Source organism: Mizuhopecten yessoensis, unplaced genomic scaffold (assembly GCF_002113885.1).
Source record: "Mizuhopecten yessoensis strain PY_sf001 unplaced genomic scaffold, ASM211388v2 scaffold5927, whole genome shotgun sequence".
NCBI classification, from domain to species: Eukaryota; Metazoa; Mollusca; class Bivalvia; order Pectinida; family Pectinidae; genus Mizuhopecten; species Mizuhopecten yessoensis.
Window position 1 is genome coordinate 191042 of NW_018406293.1, and position 17422 is coordinate 208463.

The window sequence follows — 17422 nt, forward strand, 5'->3', positions numbered from 1 at the left end:
TATTTACCATGTTAAATACCCCCTTGTAGATAAACAGGTAACATATTTACCATGTTAAATACCCCCTTGTACATAAACAGGTACCATATTTACCATGTTAAATACCCCCTTGGTACATAAACAGGTACCATATTTACCATGTTAAATACCCCATTGGTACATAAACAGGTACCATATTTACCATGTTAAATACCCCATTGGTACATAAACAGGTACCATATCTACCATGTTAAATACCCCATTGGTACATAAACAGGTAACATATTTACCATGTTGAATACCCCATTAGTACATAATCAGTTACTGTATTTACCATGTTAAATACCCCCTGGTACATATCAGGTACCATATTTACCATGTTAAATACCCCATTAGTACATACACAGGTACTGTATTTACCATGTTAAATACCCCCTGGTACATAAACCATATCTTTCCCTTCTTAGGGCAACCCACATTTAGTAACACTGTGACCTGAAATCAATAGTCTTCCTGTGTCCAAGGGCACCCAACATATAAATGTTAAAGTTCTGTACAATCATTCTTGCTAGTAAGCATCCAAATTGGAAGTTCATTCTGTGAAATTCTCAATCTGATTAAAATCATATGTTATATGGCTTTGTTAACTTTGACTACGCCTGAACATCTGAGTGTGCCGCGGTCAGGGTCACGTTCAGGTGACCTTTATATTTATAAATACTCATTAAATTTTGACCAATCAGAGACCCTCTTTCAAAAGGGCCCTCGGAGTTGTAACAAATATGTTGGACATTGATGAGAATGATGCGAAAGTTCTGAAGTTATTTGAGATTCATCGTCTGAAACCCGAACAGAAAAAGATATTCAAAGCTTTATAAGAGAAGAAAGACTGTATGGCGGTGTTGGCTACACAATTATTACCCAATGGGTACGTTTTCCTTGGCGTCGTAGAAACGTCAGTTCCTGCCACCATATTTGTTTTGGAAAAATAATCTGTTCGATACCCCTCACTATTTTTCTATCAACCATGATATTTCGCTTCACTGGCAAACCTTTGCCAGCGCGCCTCTGATTGGTTCATCTAAAAGTCACTTGAACGTGATCCTGACCGCGGCACATTCAGATGTTCAGGCGGAGCCATGTAACAGATGATTTTAATCAGATTGTGAAATTCTGTATTTAGTAACATTTACCTGGACATGCGATAACTCTGTTCTGAAATTGGGATCTGGACAAGAAGTTTCTATTCTTAGTAACAGTATAACCTTGACCTTTGATGAATCATGCCTATCTGGGTCTTAATCTTGCTTTGGAAAACCCACCTGCAGTACCAGTTTTGATTTTTATGCGATAACTAAAATACTGTGAAATTGGCATCTAAATAAGAAATGTAAATAGATGGGAGGATATCCAATGTGATTGCTGTCTTCTTTCTACCCTCCCCTCTCTCTTTTTTTGGGGGGGGCGGTCATGTGGAAAGGCATAAAAGAATGGCAAGTACAAAACTGATTTCATAAAATTATCATTGTTCTTAATACATTGCCTACTCAGTAATCACAAAGAATTTCTGTATTACAGTGAAATGTTGGTGATGACCGTTCACTATGGTGTAGTTACTCTGGACAGATAGCTATAGAGAGTTATTGAGAGGTCAAAGCAAATTGATCAATCTTTTTTCAGCTTGATTTCAATGTTTCCCCTAAAATAATCTGACTTTGTGTTTTCTTGTTCCACAGGTTGTGTCCCGTCCTAACTAAAGGAAGTTTAAAACCTTTCATCACTTACTCAGCACACGACCTTTTGGAGCCAGTGATATGACTTTTAAACAGTGAAGAGTTCCAACATGGAGTGTGTTCCCATAGGAAATGTGTCAGGGTTAGCTCCCCCAGTAAACTTTACTGAGGCGCAGAAACGAGTCCTCAAAGATATCAGCAATGTCTTTTATAACTATGGACTTCCTGTGGTCTGCTTGTTTGGAATTGTGGGAAATATTCTAAACTTGACGATTCTCACTCGTCGGAAATTACAGAAGTCGTACCGAACAGTGGAACAGGCTGCGTATGTGTGTCTTATTGGATTGGCGCTGTCAGATTTAATGTTCTGTGTTTTTGCCTTTCCTACGACCTTCCTGCCAACCGGCGAGTATTACAAGACTAAAGGCTTCATTTTATATTATGGGATGTATTCAACAGCAGTCATCAATGTGTTCATCATGTCAAGTACCTGGTTGACAGTAACCATGGCAACAGAAAGGTATATAGCAATCTGCCATCCCCTCAACAGCAAACTCTTTATGACGCTGAGTAAAACAAAGCTAATTATTGTGCTTGTGTATCTTGTATCTGTGGCTTTTAATATACCAGTGTTGTGGCGCTATCAAATTCATGAAGTGTTATGTGAAAATAGGACCTCCAAAGTGTACCATCTAAAACAAGTGCCTCTGTGTGACAGTAACACGCTGGACCACGGCTACCGTGTTCTTTGGGCCATCGTCGGAAACTTCATTCCACTCATTCTTCTGATTGGATTTAACATCTGCATCTGCTACAAAATCCATAAATCTTACAAACTGCGACAGAAGTTTCACTGTGAACAGGACCCTAAGGATCCTAACAACACCCTGACAATCACACTGATTGTAATCATTGTCATGTTCTTCATATTGGTGGCACCATCGGAGATCGTGCTGCACATCGCCCAGATCACCAAAAGCGACAGTGATGCCACTTACAAAGCTATTGAGGTAGTCATGAACTTTATGCAGTCTGTGAACTTCTCTGTGAACTTTGTCCTCTACTGTATCATCAGCCCATACTTCCGCAAGACACTCAGACACATTCTGTGTTGTGATTGGTACAACAATCGCCGAGACTCTTATAAATTCAATATGACAGACTGTAGCAAGCAACCACTCAAAGGGCCATGATTTGGGGCAGAAATTCCAATTTCTGTTGACCCTTATAGAAAGCTTGTCAAAAGACATGACACCATTCTGATCAATCAATATGAGCAACAAGGGCAGGATTAACAGCTAATTTACATATCGTCTACAAACCAATACATAAATATCACACCATCAATGCCATGCAATAGGTTCTATTTATCCACAAGAGATGTCGATGTACCTGTCAATATCCCCTGGCTGGCGATCATACTGGTGCAGGTTAAAGCGTGTATTGTAAGCTTTATATCTCAACACCTCTACATTTAAGAACTTCTTTTTAAAAAGAAAACTTTAACAATTTTATTATTTTATTTTTTGAAGTTGATTAACAGTTTGGAATTCAAAAACATCTGTAAGGTGTTTTTTGTAAAGAAATATTCACTGGTTTCAAAATCCCTGATTCATATTTTTATAAATGAAAAGTGTCTTCTACGTAATCAAGCTTTGAACATTTAATCTCAGATCAAGAGAATAGTGTCAATTTTAATAAAAAAATAATTCCCTTATGCACTAAAACACCTTTAAAGTAACAGAGTGGACAGTCAGCTTAACCAGGCTATATATAATTGTCTTTATAAAATCAAAAATAGCCATCTTCCTCTGTTATGGCCCTATATAACCCTACATCCCCTAAATGTGTGGTATCTCCATCAGCTATGGCCCTGACGCTAAAACGTTGCTGTTTAATATTTGTGTTTGAAAAAACTTAAATCAACCTACGAAAAACACACATTCTATAACTGATATTCATTATAAAAATAGTCATATCATTATATATAAAAGTCACCAGATATCATTGTATATAAAAGTCACCAGATATCATTGGATATAAATGTCACTAGATATCATTGTATATAAAAGTCATCAGATATCGTTGTATATAAAAGTCACCAGACATTCATTATATATAAAGTCACCAGATATCTATGTAGATATCATTGTATATAAAAGTCACCAGACATCATTGCATATAAAAGTCACCAGATATCATTGTATCTAAAAGTCACCAGATATCATTGTATATAAATTAAAGTCACCAGATATCATTGTATATAAAAGTCATCAGATATCATTGTATATATCAGTCACCAGATATCATTGTATATATATGTAAGTCACCAGATATCATTGTATATATATAAAAGTCACCAGATATCATTGTATATAAATTAAAGTCACCAGATATCATTGTATATATCAGTCACCAGATATCATTGTATATATATTAAGTCACCAGGTATATAAGTCACCTGGTCTTATTATATGTATAAAGATAGTCACATATTATTTCCAATAATACTGAATTTTGTTCTAGATCGTCCCCTTTGTTGTTTTGAACAATGCTCCTGACTAAATTGAGTAAAACTCCACTTTGCCATTCATGACATGGGTTTTATAGCAGGACAGCCAGGTGAGCTAAAAAGCTTATGGACACTTTCCAAACCCTCATTAATGCTCTCTAGAACCTCACAACAAGGTACTTCCACATAAACTTGGGTAGGGCACCTATAAAGTCCATAATAGAGAACTTACCTGGTAGATCACCTGTATATGAAGACCAATTCTCTAAATAACTTGTCTACAGAGACCAACTCTATATAAATCACCTGTCTACAGATACCAACTCTACATAAATCACCTGTCTACATAGAGATCAACTCTATATAAATCACCTGTCTACAGATACCAACGCTATATAAATCACCTGTCTACAGATACCAACTCTATATAAATAACCTATCTACAGATACCAACTCTCTATATATAACCTATCTACAGATACCAACTCTATATAAATCACCTGTCTACAGATACCAACTCTATATAAATCACCTGTCTACAGATACCAACTCTATATAGATCACCTGTCTACAGAGACCAACTCTCTTTCAAGGTAATTTCCCAAGATCCCTTTGGTTAAACACTTTACTATTGTTAGTTAATAAGCAGCAGACTAGGAAGTTAGGACTCGAGCTAGCAATGACTAGAAGACAGCTAATCAAAAACTAAACAGTCTGCAGCCAATACCTATTTCACAATTCCATTACCCTAACTTTGAGTTCCTTTGTCAGTTGGAGCTGTATTTTTGGAATCTTGTAATAATTCAGTTTTTTTATCTGTTGCCTGTTTGCCTCTGTACTTTTATTTCACTTTTCCTTCATGTTATAATTTACGAGAGGTGTACCTCAGTTCCAACTGTCTTCTTCAAAAGAGCAGTAAAGCCATATCTCTTGTTTATTGTTTTCTTTTATCTTAGCAGCAAGTATTAAGGACTTTGTTGCCATTTATATATTAAAAGTGCATTAACAGATAGTCATATTGTCTGAACAAGAGGCCCAAGGGGTCTGTATCACTGTCATTTACGCTGTTGGAAAACACATCCCACATCTGTGACCTTCAAAGTTGATTAAGGACAAATGTTTTTACACTTTATAGCACAATCTAACACCATAATTCACATATCATTAACGTTCACCTTATCAATCTTTGTTGATAGATTTTTTTTAATTATTTTTATTTTCAAGGTCAATTAAGGTAAAGAGTTCCATGAAGATAAACTGTGTTATAACTATCGGCACAACAATTGAAGATGTGTTCCATGTAGTACAAAACTGACAATGTTTTTGTACAGTTAATTACAGCTGTTTTAAATTTGACTATTTGAAATAAGAAACAAATATAAACAAAAAGACACAGGGAAATTCCAGGGTCAAACTCGACCTATCTACTGCCAAATCCACACTTTTACCATTGTATGGGTACACCAAATGTAATTCCACTTTTTCTATTTATTTTTTTTGCGTCACTTTAAAATGGAGGATAACATTTTTTTGTTAGTTTAAAAAGAAATAGGAGCTATTTTCAGTACCTACTCAGGGCTTAGTTTGTTACATATTACATTCAATCAATAAACAAATAATATATAAAACATTAATTTGGATGAAGCGCCTTATCTAGCTAGAACAGCTAGAAATTCTACAGATATTCCACTCTACAGCGGGTTACAGTACATAGATATACAATAGCTAGAGATTCTACAGATATTCCAGTCCTGTGCCACCTGGTTAATTTCTCCCCGTGTGTGTATGCCTGTGTGTTTGCTGGAGATGTATTGTGTTCTGTTTGTAGTTGGACTGTGCTTTCAATGGTATCATTTATAGTGCCACCTCACTTGAATGCTACAGCACAGATACTGCAACATCCACCCCAGACCAATTTATACTCCACCTGGGTTGTTGGAGTTGTGTAGGCAGGAGAAAGTCACTTTCTTCGAATAATAACTTAAAGGTTTTCAAAAGATCTTTTAATAACAAGAAAGATGAATATATCATATATTTACCTGATAATTTATTTGGGATTATAAATGAACAATAAAAAAGTTAATAAAGCTGTAAATATCTTGACTCATTTTCACAGTTACTTTGCCTTTTGCTTTCCAATGCAAAGAGCCACAGAGTAGCATAACAGACTGGCCTAAACACCTCACTAAAGCTGTGTACCTATATAGGTCTAGGAGGGAAATCTCCAACTCTAAATGGAGGATTGGAAAGAGGCGATAACTTAATCAAAAACAATATAATATTGTGCTAGACATTGCTGAACACCTTACTAACACTTCGGTTTTCTTTACTTTTCCCTCTAGAAAAATCTCAAGGTTGAGCAAGTTTTCATCTCAGGTCTCGATTTCCTTAATGGGAGATTTGAAGGAGATGACAAATTCTCATAACAAAGAGTAATGACAAAGTTAGCTAGGCTACTATAGGGCTATCTGTATTGGTAGAAGTCAGGTCAATCTACANAAGGTTATTACTGGTATAAACTAAGTTTAATACCTTAAACTACAAACAATGACCAAGGTTTATTAATCAGCCGGACACAAAAACACGTCCCTTGTTGTAACGTGTGCTACAGTAATGTACAGCCAGTCTGTGAGGAATTTAATCTCACAATTAATTTTGTCTGGTTTTTAGAAGAAAGGGAAAATTTTACAACATATATCTCTTATACAATTGTTATGATTGAACATTAAAAAATATTTATGTGCATTTTTATTTATGAACATATCACACTAAATCTGATGTCAATAGATAGTTCACAAGGAAAGTTAACATTATCTATGCAATTATTTTGCCATGAATTAACTATACGGTTATTATAATACCCTGTTTACTGGTCGTATTGTCCCCAACACCAACAGTCAAACCTTCACCAAACCCTCACATTATAGTTTAAACAACTGTCAAACACCATAGTCCTGGTGGCGGACCTGAGGGCTTGACCTGAGGGCTGGACCTGAGGGCTGGACTTTCCTATTTATTATGCTGATAATAACAACTAACTATAATTAACTAGACACCTCCAGGAGAAGAATAATTAACTAGACACCTCCAGGAGAAGAATAATAAACTAGAAACCTCCAGGAGAAGAATAATTAACTAGACACCTCCAGGAGAAGAATAATTAACTAGACACCTCCAGGAGAAGAATAATTAACTAGACACCTCCAGGAGAAGAATAATTAACTAGACACCTCCAGGAGAAGAATAATTAACTAGACACCTCCAGGAGAAGAATAATTAACTAGACACCTCCAGGAGAAGAATAATTAACTAGACACCTCCAGGAGAAGAATAATTAACTAGACACCTCCAGGAGAAGAATAATTAACTAGACACCTCCAGGAGAAGAATAATTAACTAGACACCTCCAGGAGAAGAATAATTAACTAGACACCTCCAGGAGAAGAATAATTAACTAGACACCTCCAGGAGAAGAATAATTAACTGGACACCTCCAGGAGAAGAAGAATTAACTAGACACTTCCAGGAGAAGAATAATTAACTAGACACCTCCAGGAGAAGAATAATTAACTAGAACTCCAGGAGAAGAAGAATTATCTGGAAACCTCCAGGAGAAGAATAATTAACTAAACACCTCCCGGAGAAGAAGAATTAACAAGAAACCTCCAGGAGAAGAATAATAAACTAGAAACCTCCAGGAAAAGAAGAATTAACTAGACACCTCCAGGAGAAGAAGAATTAACTGGAAACCTCCAGGAGAAGACTAAATACACTGCTACAGTCCACCTTGTCTGTGTTTAGACTCAATAGTACAACAAAGAGTTAACATTACCCGTGCTGCTGACGTATTAGTGAAACATAAGGTTTTATAAAGTATCATCACGTATCAAAAACAAACTACAGTTTGTAATATAGCAGGGAAATTGAATCATTTCTTGTGATGTGATGAAATGGAAAAATATATTGAAGGTAATTACTTCACTATCAAAGGCATATCACAAGGACTGCCTATTTCACCTCAACTTTTTAAATACTTCAGTATAGAGATTGCTTCCTTTTGCACATATTCAATTCAGCTTATCAAAACAGAGTAATGTTTAAAAAAATGAAAATTATCAGGAAAATGACTCTGAAAAAGTGAACAAAGAGTCAAAACAAATCGGTATAGACATAGGCACAAGACCTAACACTCTTAGAAATTCGAAACACTTAATCTTTCCACGATCAATAGTAATAACAAGTTGGGTGAATGAAAGTGATAGTTCAAGGAAGACAAAAACAGGAGTAAAGGCCAATAACTCTGTAAGTAGAGGCCAATAACTCTGTAAGTAGAGTCCAATAACTCTGTAAGTAAAGGCCAATAACTCTGTAAGTAAAGGCCAGTAACTCTGTAAGTAAAGGCCAATAACTCTGTAAGTAGAGGCGTGCCAGCCCCAGTTTCAGTGAGTGACTCCATCTTCTTAAGAAAAGTTTGGTGAATAGTAAATGAAATAACAAGGAAGTTATGCTCCAGACAAACTTAAGTTACAAAAACAAACAAAGGACCATACTCCATATATATTGTGTGATTGGAGACCTAACTTCAGTGTCACTTCAACTTCCACAGATACAGATTTAGTGACTGAAGAAGATGACATAGCAAGGAAAATATGGTCTGAGCAAAATATTGTGACGACCAAGGCTGCCAGCCAGGCAAATTATAACATATTCTATCAAAGAAAGACATAGATATTTCAGTGCTTTAGTTATGAAATGTAAAAGATTACATCTTCTGTACAAACAGACACTGAAACTTGCTGAACGGTTTAATGAAGATTTTTCACTTCTTAAACACATGTAATGGAAATAAATCGAACAGAAATCCTATGACTGTCTTAATTTTGTAACGTTAAACAAAACATTGTATACATTCTCAGGGATGATCTCCATTCCCTACAACAACACAATCTGCATGAAACTCACGATAATCAAAGAATCTTGTTTACAGTATGCCAATCAAAGAATCTTGTTTAAAGTGAATCTTGTTTAAAGTATGCCAATCAAAGAATCTTGTTTAAAGAATGCCAATCATAGAATCTTGTTTAAAGTGAATCTTGTTTAAAGTATGCCAATCAAAGAATCTTGTTTAAAGTATGCCAATCAAAGAATCTTGTTTAGAGTATGCCAATCAAAGAATCTTGTTTAAAGTGAATCTTGTTTAAAGTATGCCAATCAAAGAATATTGATTAAAGTATGCCAATCAAAGAATCTTGTTTAAAGTATGCCAATCAAAGAATCTTGATTAAAGTATGCCAATCAAAGAATCTTGTTTAAAGTGAATCTTGTTTAAAGTATGCCGATCAAAGAATCTTGTTTAAAGTACATGTATGCCAATCAAAGAATCTTGTTTAAAGTACATGTATGCCAATCAAAAAATCTTGTTTACAGTACATGTATGCCAATCAAAGAATCTTGTTTACAGTACATGTATGCCAATCAAATAATAACTTAAAACAATTTTTTTATATCATTTGTAGTCCACAGCTGCATGACATTGTCATATTATTTAGTAAAACTGAACAAGATTTTTGTAATTTGACTTTGGCAATATATTCAAAAGAGAAATGTTCCAAGATGAAGATCAGTTATTCAGTGATATTTTATACCAATCAGTATTCAGTGATATTTTATACCAATCAGTATTCAGTGATATTTTATACCAATCAGAATTCTGTGATATTTTATACAAATCAGTATTCTGTGATATTTTAAATCAATCAGTATTCAGTGATATTTTATACCAATCAGTATTCTGTGATACCGTAAATTTGCGCGTATAGTGCACACTTTTTTAGGTAAATATTGTCATGTCAAAAAGGGGGTGCGCAGGAACAAGTCATTCATGGGTTATCGTTCTTGAGTTTCTGGTCCGCCATATTGGATTACCTCCCTTCAAATAGTTTTATTTGGAGTCGTCGGTCATATATGATAAGATCGAAGATTAAAAAACAACAAATAATGAAATTCTTTGGCGACACAATTTTAACCTTCTCTTAAATGATTAAAATCGGTAATCTGTGGTCATGACTGCTGATTTGGCGACAAACACAAGCTGGGCACAGGTACATTTTTTACTGGTAAGTTGACCAGAGGGCATATAACCACCGTCTGATCCCGGACAATAGGCTAGGTAGGATAGCCATGCTTCAGCGAAAAAAAATCACGGACAATAGGCTTTTGACACTTCTCAACACCAAAGTGAATACAAATTACAATGCAGTAATTAGCTAACATTCTATCAGTGATTACCGATTAACAATAGCTCTACTGCAATTTAATTGAAATTATTTGCAGTCGCGATTAAGGGTCGTGTTGTTTTCACTCCTCAACACGTGGCGTGAAGCCCTACTACACTGTTAGAACTACAGACTGATTTGACTGTAAAGGGATTATAAAAATATGTTTATACTAGAAGTGTGGACATTCAACACATCCCTTTCAAATCTATTCGAAGGGAAAAAATAAAAGCAGAATACACTATTTCTATGATACTTCATAATATTGAAATAATTCACGAAGTTATCGAGGACGTCAACATGAAAGTGGGCCGGGAAAAAACATGCACACTAGGCCTAACGATTTGGTAAAAAAAACAAGAACTAACATGGAACGGAGCCTATAATTAAAACACTACATTTTTCGTAATTATGAGAAAACCGCTGAGATGTCGAAACATAAGTTGATCGGCAATTCTCTGGCATCGGAATTGGCTACACTTTCTTCGTTTGGTTTCTGCAGGATTCGTCCATCATCCACTCTTTCCAAGCGGTACGGAGGGAGGCTTAAGCTTGTTGACTCCAATCAATCAATCGTTAATTGATCGGCGTTATAAACACCAAGCTACCTTTGATGCTACTTTTCCTGTTTGATACCATTTATTTTTAGGGTTTTTTTTCAAAAAAAAATAATTCATTTTTATTTTCAATATTTTTTCTTTTCAAATCTGACCCCAAAAACGTACCTGCGCACTATACCCGAGTGCGCACTATACCCGCAAATTTACAGTATTTTAAATAAATCAGTAATTCAGTGATATTTTATACCAATCAGTATTCTGTGATATTTTATACCAATCAGTATTCTGTAATATTTTAAATCAATCAGTATTCAGTGATATTTCAAACCAATCAGTATTCTGTGATATTTTAAATCAATGCCCAAGTGCACACATCTGCATGATCACACTCTATACTGCTCCACTTGTATGACTTCGCCAATCTTCAGGTCATGTCTTCATGCAAATCCATATGGCACTTATTTCCTCGCATATCAATCGCCTGCCACAGTAGACGAGACCAGGGGAAGGCAGTCTTGATCACGTCACTTATATCAGTCTGTATTTATACCAACATTAGCACACATTCCATAACACACACACATACAGAATGGCTACATTCTATAGAAACAGTAAAGGTTATGTGTCAATAACACTCACACATACAGAATGGCTAAATTCTATAGAAACAGTCAAGGTTATGTGTCAATAACACACACACATACAGAATGGCTAAATTCTATAGAAACACTGAAGGTTATGTGTCAATATATATAACACACACACATACAGAATGGCTACATTCTATAGAAACAGTAAAGGTTATGTGTCAATAACACACACACATACAGAATGGCTAAATTCTATAGAAACAGTAAAGGTTATGTGTCAATAACACACACACATACAGAATGGCTAAATTCTATAGAAACACTGAAGGTTATGTGTCAATATATATAACACACACACATACAGAATGGCTACATTCTATAGAAACAGTAAAGGTTATGTGTCAATAACACACACACATACAGAATGGCTACATTCTATAGAAACAGTAAAGGTTGTGTGTCAATGGCTACATTCTATAGAAACAGTAAAGGTTGTGTGTCAATGGCTACATTCTATAGAAACAGTACAGGTTATGTGTCAATGGCTACATTATATAGAAGCAGTAAAGGTTGTGTGTCAATGGCTACATTCTATAGAAACAGTAAAGGTTGTGTGTCAATGGCTACATTCTATAGTACAAGTAATATCAACACCAACTGGGGTGTTTTACAAGTCCAATCCTCACTAACTGGGGTGTTCAACAAGTAATATCAACACCAACTGGGGTGTTTTACGAGTCCAATCCACACTAACTGGGGTGTTCAACAAGTAATATCAACTCCAACTGGGATGTTCAACAAGTAATATCAACACCAACTGGGGAGTTCAACAAGTAATATCAACACGAACTGGGGTGTTCAACAAGTCCAATCAACACCAACTGGGGTGTTTAACAAGTAATATCAACTCCAACTGGGGTGTCTAACAAGTAATATCAACCCCAACTGGGGTGTCTAACAAGTAATATCAACCCCAACTGGGGTGTTCAACAAGTATTATCAACACCAACTGGGGTGTCTAACAAGTAATATCAACCCCAACTGGGGTGTTCAACAAGTATTATCAACACCAACTGGGGTGTCTTACAAGTCCAATCCACACTAACTGGGGGGTTCAACAAGTAATATCAACTCCAACTGGGGTGTCTAACAAGTAATATCAACCCCAACTGGGGTGTTCAACAAGACCAATCCCCGCCAACTGGGGTGTTCAACAAGTCCAATCAACACCAACTGGGGTGTTTAACAAGTCAATTCATCATTAACGGGAGTGTTAAACAAGTCAGATCAAAACCAACTTGGATGATTAACAAGTCAGATGAACATCGATTTGGCTGTTTAACAAGTCAGATCAACACAAAATGGAGTGTTTAACAAGTCAGATCAACACCTACTGGGGTATTTAACAACTCAAATCAACATCAACTGGGGATGTTTGAAAAAGTCAGATCAACATCAACTCTGGTGTTTAACAAGTCAGATCTACATCAACTGTGGTGTTTAACAAGTCAGATCTACATCAACTGTGGTGTTTAACAAGTCAGATCTACATCAACTGGGGTTGTTTAACAAGCCAGATCAATATTAACTTAGGTTGTTTAATAAGTCAGATCAACATTAACTGGGGTTGTTTAACAAGTCAGATCAACACCTACTGGGGTATTTAACAACTCAACTCAACATCAACTGGGGATGTTTGAAAAAGTCAGATCAACATCAACTCTGGTGTTTAACAAGTCAGATCTACATCAACTGTGGTGTTTAACAAGTCAGATCTACATCAACTGGGGTTGTTTAACAAGCCAGATCAATATTAACTTAGGTTGTTTAATAAGTCAGATCAACATTAACTGGGGTTGTTTAACAAGTCAGATCAACACCAACTGGGGTGTTTAACATGTCAATTCATCATTAACGGGAGTGTTAAACAAGTCAGATCAAAACCAACTTGGATGTTTAACAAGTCAGATGAACATCGATTTGGCTGTTTAACAAGTCAGATCAACACCAACTGGGGTATTTAACAACTCAAATCAACATCAACTGGGGATGTTTAAAAAAGTCAGATCAACATCAACTCTGGTGTTTAACAAGTCAGATCTACATCAACTGGGGTTGTTTAACAAGCTAGATCAACATTAACTGGGGTTGTTTAATAAGTCAGATCAACATTAACTGGGGTTGTTTAACAAGTCAGATCAACACAAAAGGGAGTGTTTAACAAGTCAGATCAACACCAACTGGAGTGTTTAACAAGTCAGATCAACACCAACTGGGGTGTTTAAGAAGTCCAATCCACACTAACTGGGGTGTTCAACAAATCCAATCCACACCAACTGGGTTGTTCAACAAGTAATATCAACACCAACTGGGGTGTTTAACAAATCAGATCAACACCAACTGGGGTGTCTAACAAGTAATATCAACACCAACTGGGTTGTTTAACAAGTCAGATCAACACCAACTGGGGTGTTTAACAAGTAATATCAACACAAAATGGAGTGTTTAACAAGTCAGATCAACATCAACTGGGTTGTTCAACAAGTATGATCAACATCAACTGGGGTGTTTAACAAGTATGATCAACATCAATTGGGGTGTTTAACAAGTCAGATCAACATTTACCGACACAACTTTCATGTATGGTTCCAGATGTAATTTAAGTATTTACACCTAAGAAATAAAACAGTAAAAAAGTTCTTTTTATAAAACGATGACTTCAATCTAAGGACAGCCTCATTAGATGAAGAATTAGGTCTTTAATGTATCACCCAGTTTCTGGTAAATGTCAATTCTATTACAACTTTTTGAATTTTACTATTGACCATTAATCTTCGATAACATGAATTCACAGTTTCGTATTGGTTATGTTATAAGGTTCAAGTATCTAAAGTTCATTCTTTAAAACAAAATCTGAAAACAAATTTAAATCACATTGTCCATAAGACTCAGGATTGACGGAAGAAAGGACATGCATATGTTTTTGTTTTTGTTTGTTTGTGTTTTATGTCCTATTAACAGCAATCTTCATTTAAGGACAAGCCAGGTTTTGTATAGGCAAATCATCGCTATAAACCTTAAATGCCATTAAGTGGGGGTAGAACATTTCTTTGGACAGTGAATTATTCTGAGGGGAAGGGATGGTCCACTGTTGGACAGTGTGGGACAAGGAATTAACCCATTCACCACTAGAGTCACATTTAAACCTTACACCAAATCAAAGCCTGGGCAAGTTTAGTACCTAAAATTCACAATCTTTACAAATAAACTTTCATATATGACACATACAACCTATCTTACTGCCATTTTAAACTGCAATCATAAGAAGTATTAGCTTGAAATTCCTATCATCAGCTGGGATTTATATAGAAATGTAAACGGGCCTTGTGGTTCTCAGGCCAGTAAACAGATTTCAACAACAGACCCACACATCACAAATCCTGCTTCCCTACACTATCAGCTTGTACAATTACGTAAGCACTGGTTTGTGAAATAGAAAATTTGTCAAACTGTTTATTTATGCGATTGATTGCCCATTTGATATACAAGACAAATGTTTAGTGTTTCTCTACCGGAGGAACCAGATGTTTGTATAGATAGGAGTGATTCTGTACACCCTCCCCCTTATTCTCCTCCACATATCAGGGCTACGATAATAAAGAAAACAGCTCTCACAAGGAAACTTCAGTTTGAAAACCATATAACAAAGATACACTTTATCCGAAACGTACAGCCTTCCGAATGACCATAACAACCTTGACCTGACCTTTGAGGGAATCAACCCCATATTAGAACTGAGTACCAAGCAAAAATCGCATAAATGCATGTGGCAGTTAATAGAGCTTATGAAATATTCATTTATATTTGAACGCGATATTGTATTATGTAAACTTTGTGGTAAATCTACTGCTGATATTGTTTTTCATTTTCTGCTTGAGTGTCTGAAATTGTTTAAAACGCGTGACTTAATGATGGATGGTGTGGTGAATGCTTTAGAAGTTCCCTCCTATATTTCATTTACAAATATAGAGGATGAAAACCAATGTAGTTTCTTATTAGGAGATCGTGTGAATATACTACTAGAAGACTACGAGTGGGAAAATATAATGATCAATATGTCAATTAATCTAGAAAGAATGGTGTGTGAGATTGACACGTTATTGTAACTCTCTTCCTTTTTCTATTGATGAACGCTATCTTTATGTAATTTGAAATGTAAACATATATGTATGTATTGATTGACTTTAATCTCTTGTAAAAGAGGAAATAAAGAATGTCTGTCTGTCTGTCTGTCTGTCTTTATCTGAAACATACAGCCTTCCGAATGACCATAACAACCTTGACCTGACCTTTGACCTTACACATTGGCATCAGGATGATTTGGTAAATCCTCCCTTCAACCTGAACAAAGATGTGTTTATATATATATTTACCTGCAATACATTTACAAGTACGACTACATCTTTGGAACTCTATACTGACAGGAAAACAGGTATAAAGGGAGGTAACCACATCATTGAAAAAGACTAAATATCAATTTGACTTTTTAGAAACAGAACTTGTATACTAAAGTGGTTTGTCAAATGTCATTGTATCAACTTTCCGTACCCATTGGTACATATTCATATTAATCTACTTCTTTGATAGAGAATTCTTTGATAGAGAAAAAAGTATATGCTCTTTTAAGAAATAGTTGGTTTTTACATTTTATAAATGAATAGTTTTACAAACTTCTTTTCTTGTTCTGATTTGTTGAATTAAAGACAAAGCCTAGTATACAAGGGCACGTTTGATTTACAATTGAAATTACTCCAAAATGGATATCACAAGTTTACATTAGACAAGTGGCCCAAGGGGCCTGAACTAGACTGGCCGACGTCTCTAGAATATTCAATTATTAAGAAAAAAATGAACTCTAATAATTTTGATCACTTGGATGTCTGATTCTAGACAAGGGGGAGATAAGCTAGTAGTAAAATGCAGCTGAGAAATTCTTCATAAAACATGAACATGCTCACCTGTTTCATGTGGCCTTTATTTTCACAAACTTCCATGCACTATAATTCGGCTATTGACTTCAGGCCTTTTCAGTTAAGATTTTGATAGAGCATTTTCACAAACTGGTAACATGTAGCCTTGAATACAGGTCAAGGCCATTACCTTTTCCCGAATTTTGTGGCACAACATTTCAACATTAAGATATTGACCATTGTCATTAGGTGTTTAAGTTCTTCAGAAATTGTTAAAGTGGTTTAACAAATTTGACCTTTCTATAAACACGACTACAGATCAAGGTCAATTTTCCACAGTTTTACATGGAACTACATTTCAGCAATCTGCTGACATATATGTCAGGACTCCAGGTTTTTTTGTTCTTCTGAAGAAGCCATTTGCATGTTTCAACAGATTTGACCCCTAGCAACCTTGGATATAGGTAAAGATAGTTTTTTTCCCAAAACTTTGTAGCCCTCATTGGCAGCATGCCACTGGCTATATAGCCCTCATTGTCAGCATTCCACTGGCCATATAGCTCTCATTGTCAGCATGCGACTGGCTATATAGCCCTCATTGTCAGCATGCCACTGGCTATAGCCCTCATTGTCAGCATGCCACTGGCTATATAGCCCTCATTGTCAGCATGCCACTGGCTATAGCCCTCATTGTCAGCATGTCACTGGCTATATAGCCCTCATTGGCAGCATGCCACTGGCTATAGCCCTCATTGGCAGCATGCCACTGGCTATATAGCCCTCATTGTCAGCATGCCACTGGC

At 35.8% G+C, this 17422-nt stretch overlaps 2 protein-coding genes across 2 annotated transcripts in view; one reads left to right on the plus strand and one right to left on the minus strand.

The window, feature by feature from the left end:
* Window positions 1-4003, plus strand: part of LOC110451306 (FMRFamide receptor-like) — a 70434-nt gene extending 66431 nt beyond the window's left edge. The window contains exon 3 of the mRNA XM_021499237.1: window positions 1716-4003. Coding sequence (XP_021354912.1) covers window positions 1823-2905 — 1083 coding nt within the window. The 5' untranslated portion in view covers window positions 1716-1822 and the 3' untranslated portion in view covers window positions 2906-4003. The remainder of the gene's footprint in view (window positions 1-1715) is intronic.
* The window catches only part of LOC110451305 (CD109 antigen-like), a gene marked incomplete at its 5' end in the record, with an annotated part of 299728 nt that overhangs the window by 115679 nt on the left and 166627 nt on the right, over window positions 1-17422 (minus strand). The gene's annotated exons all lie outside the window — the stretch shown is intronic.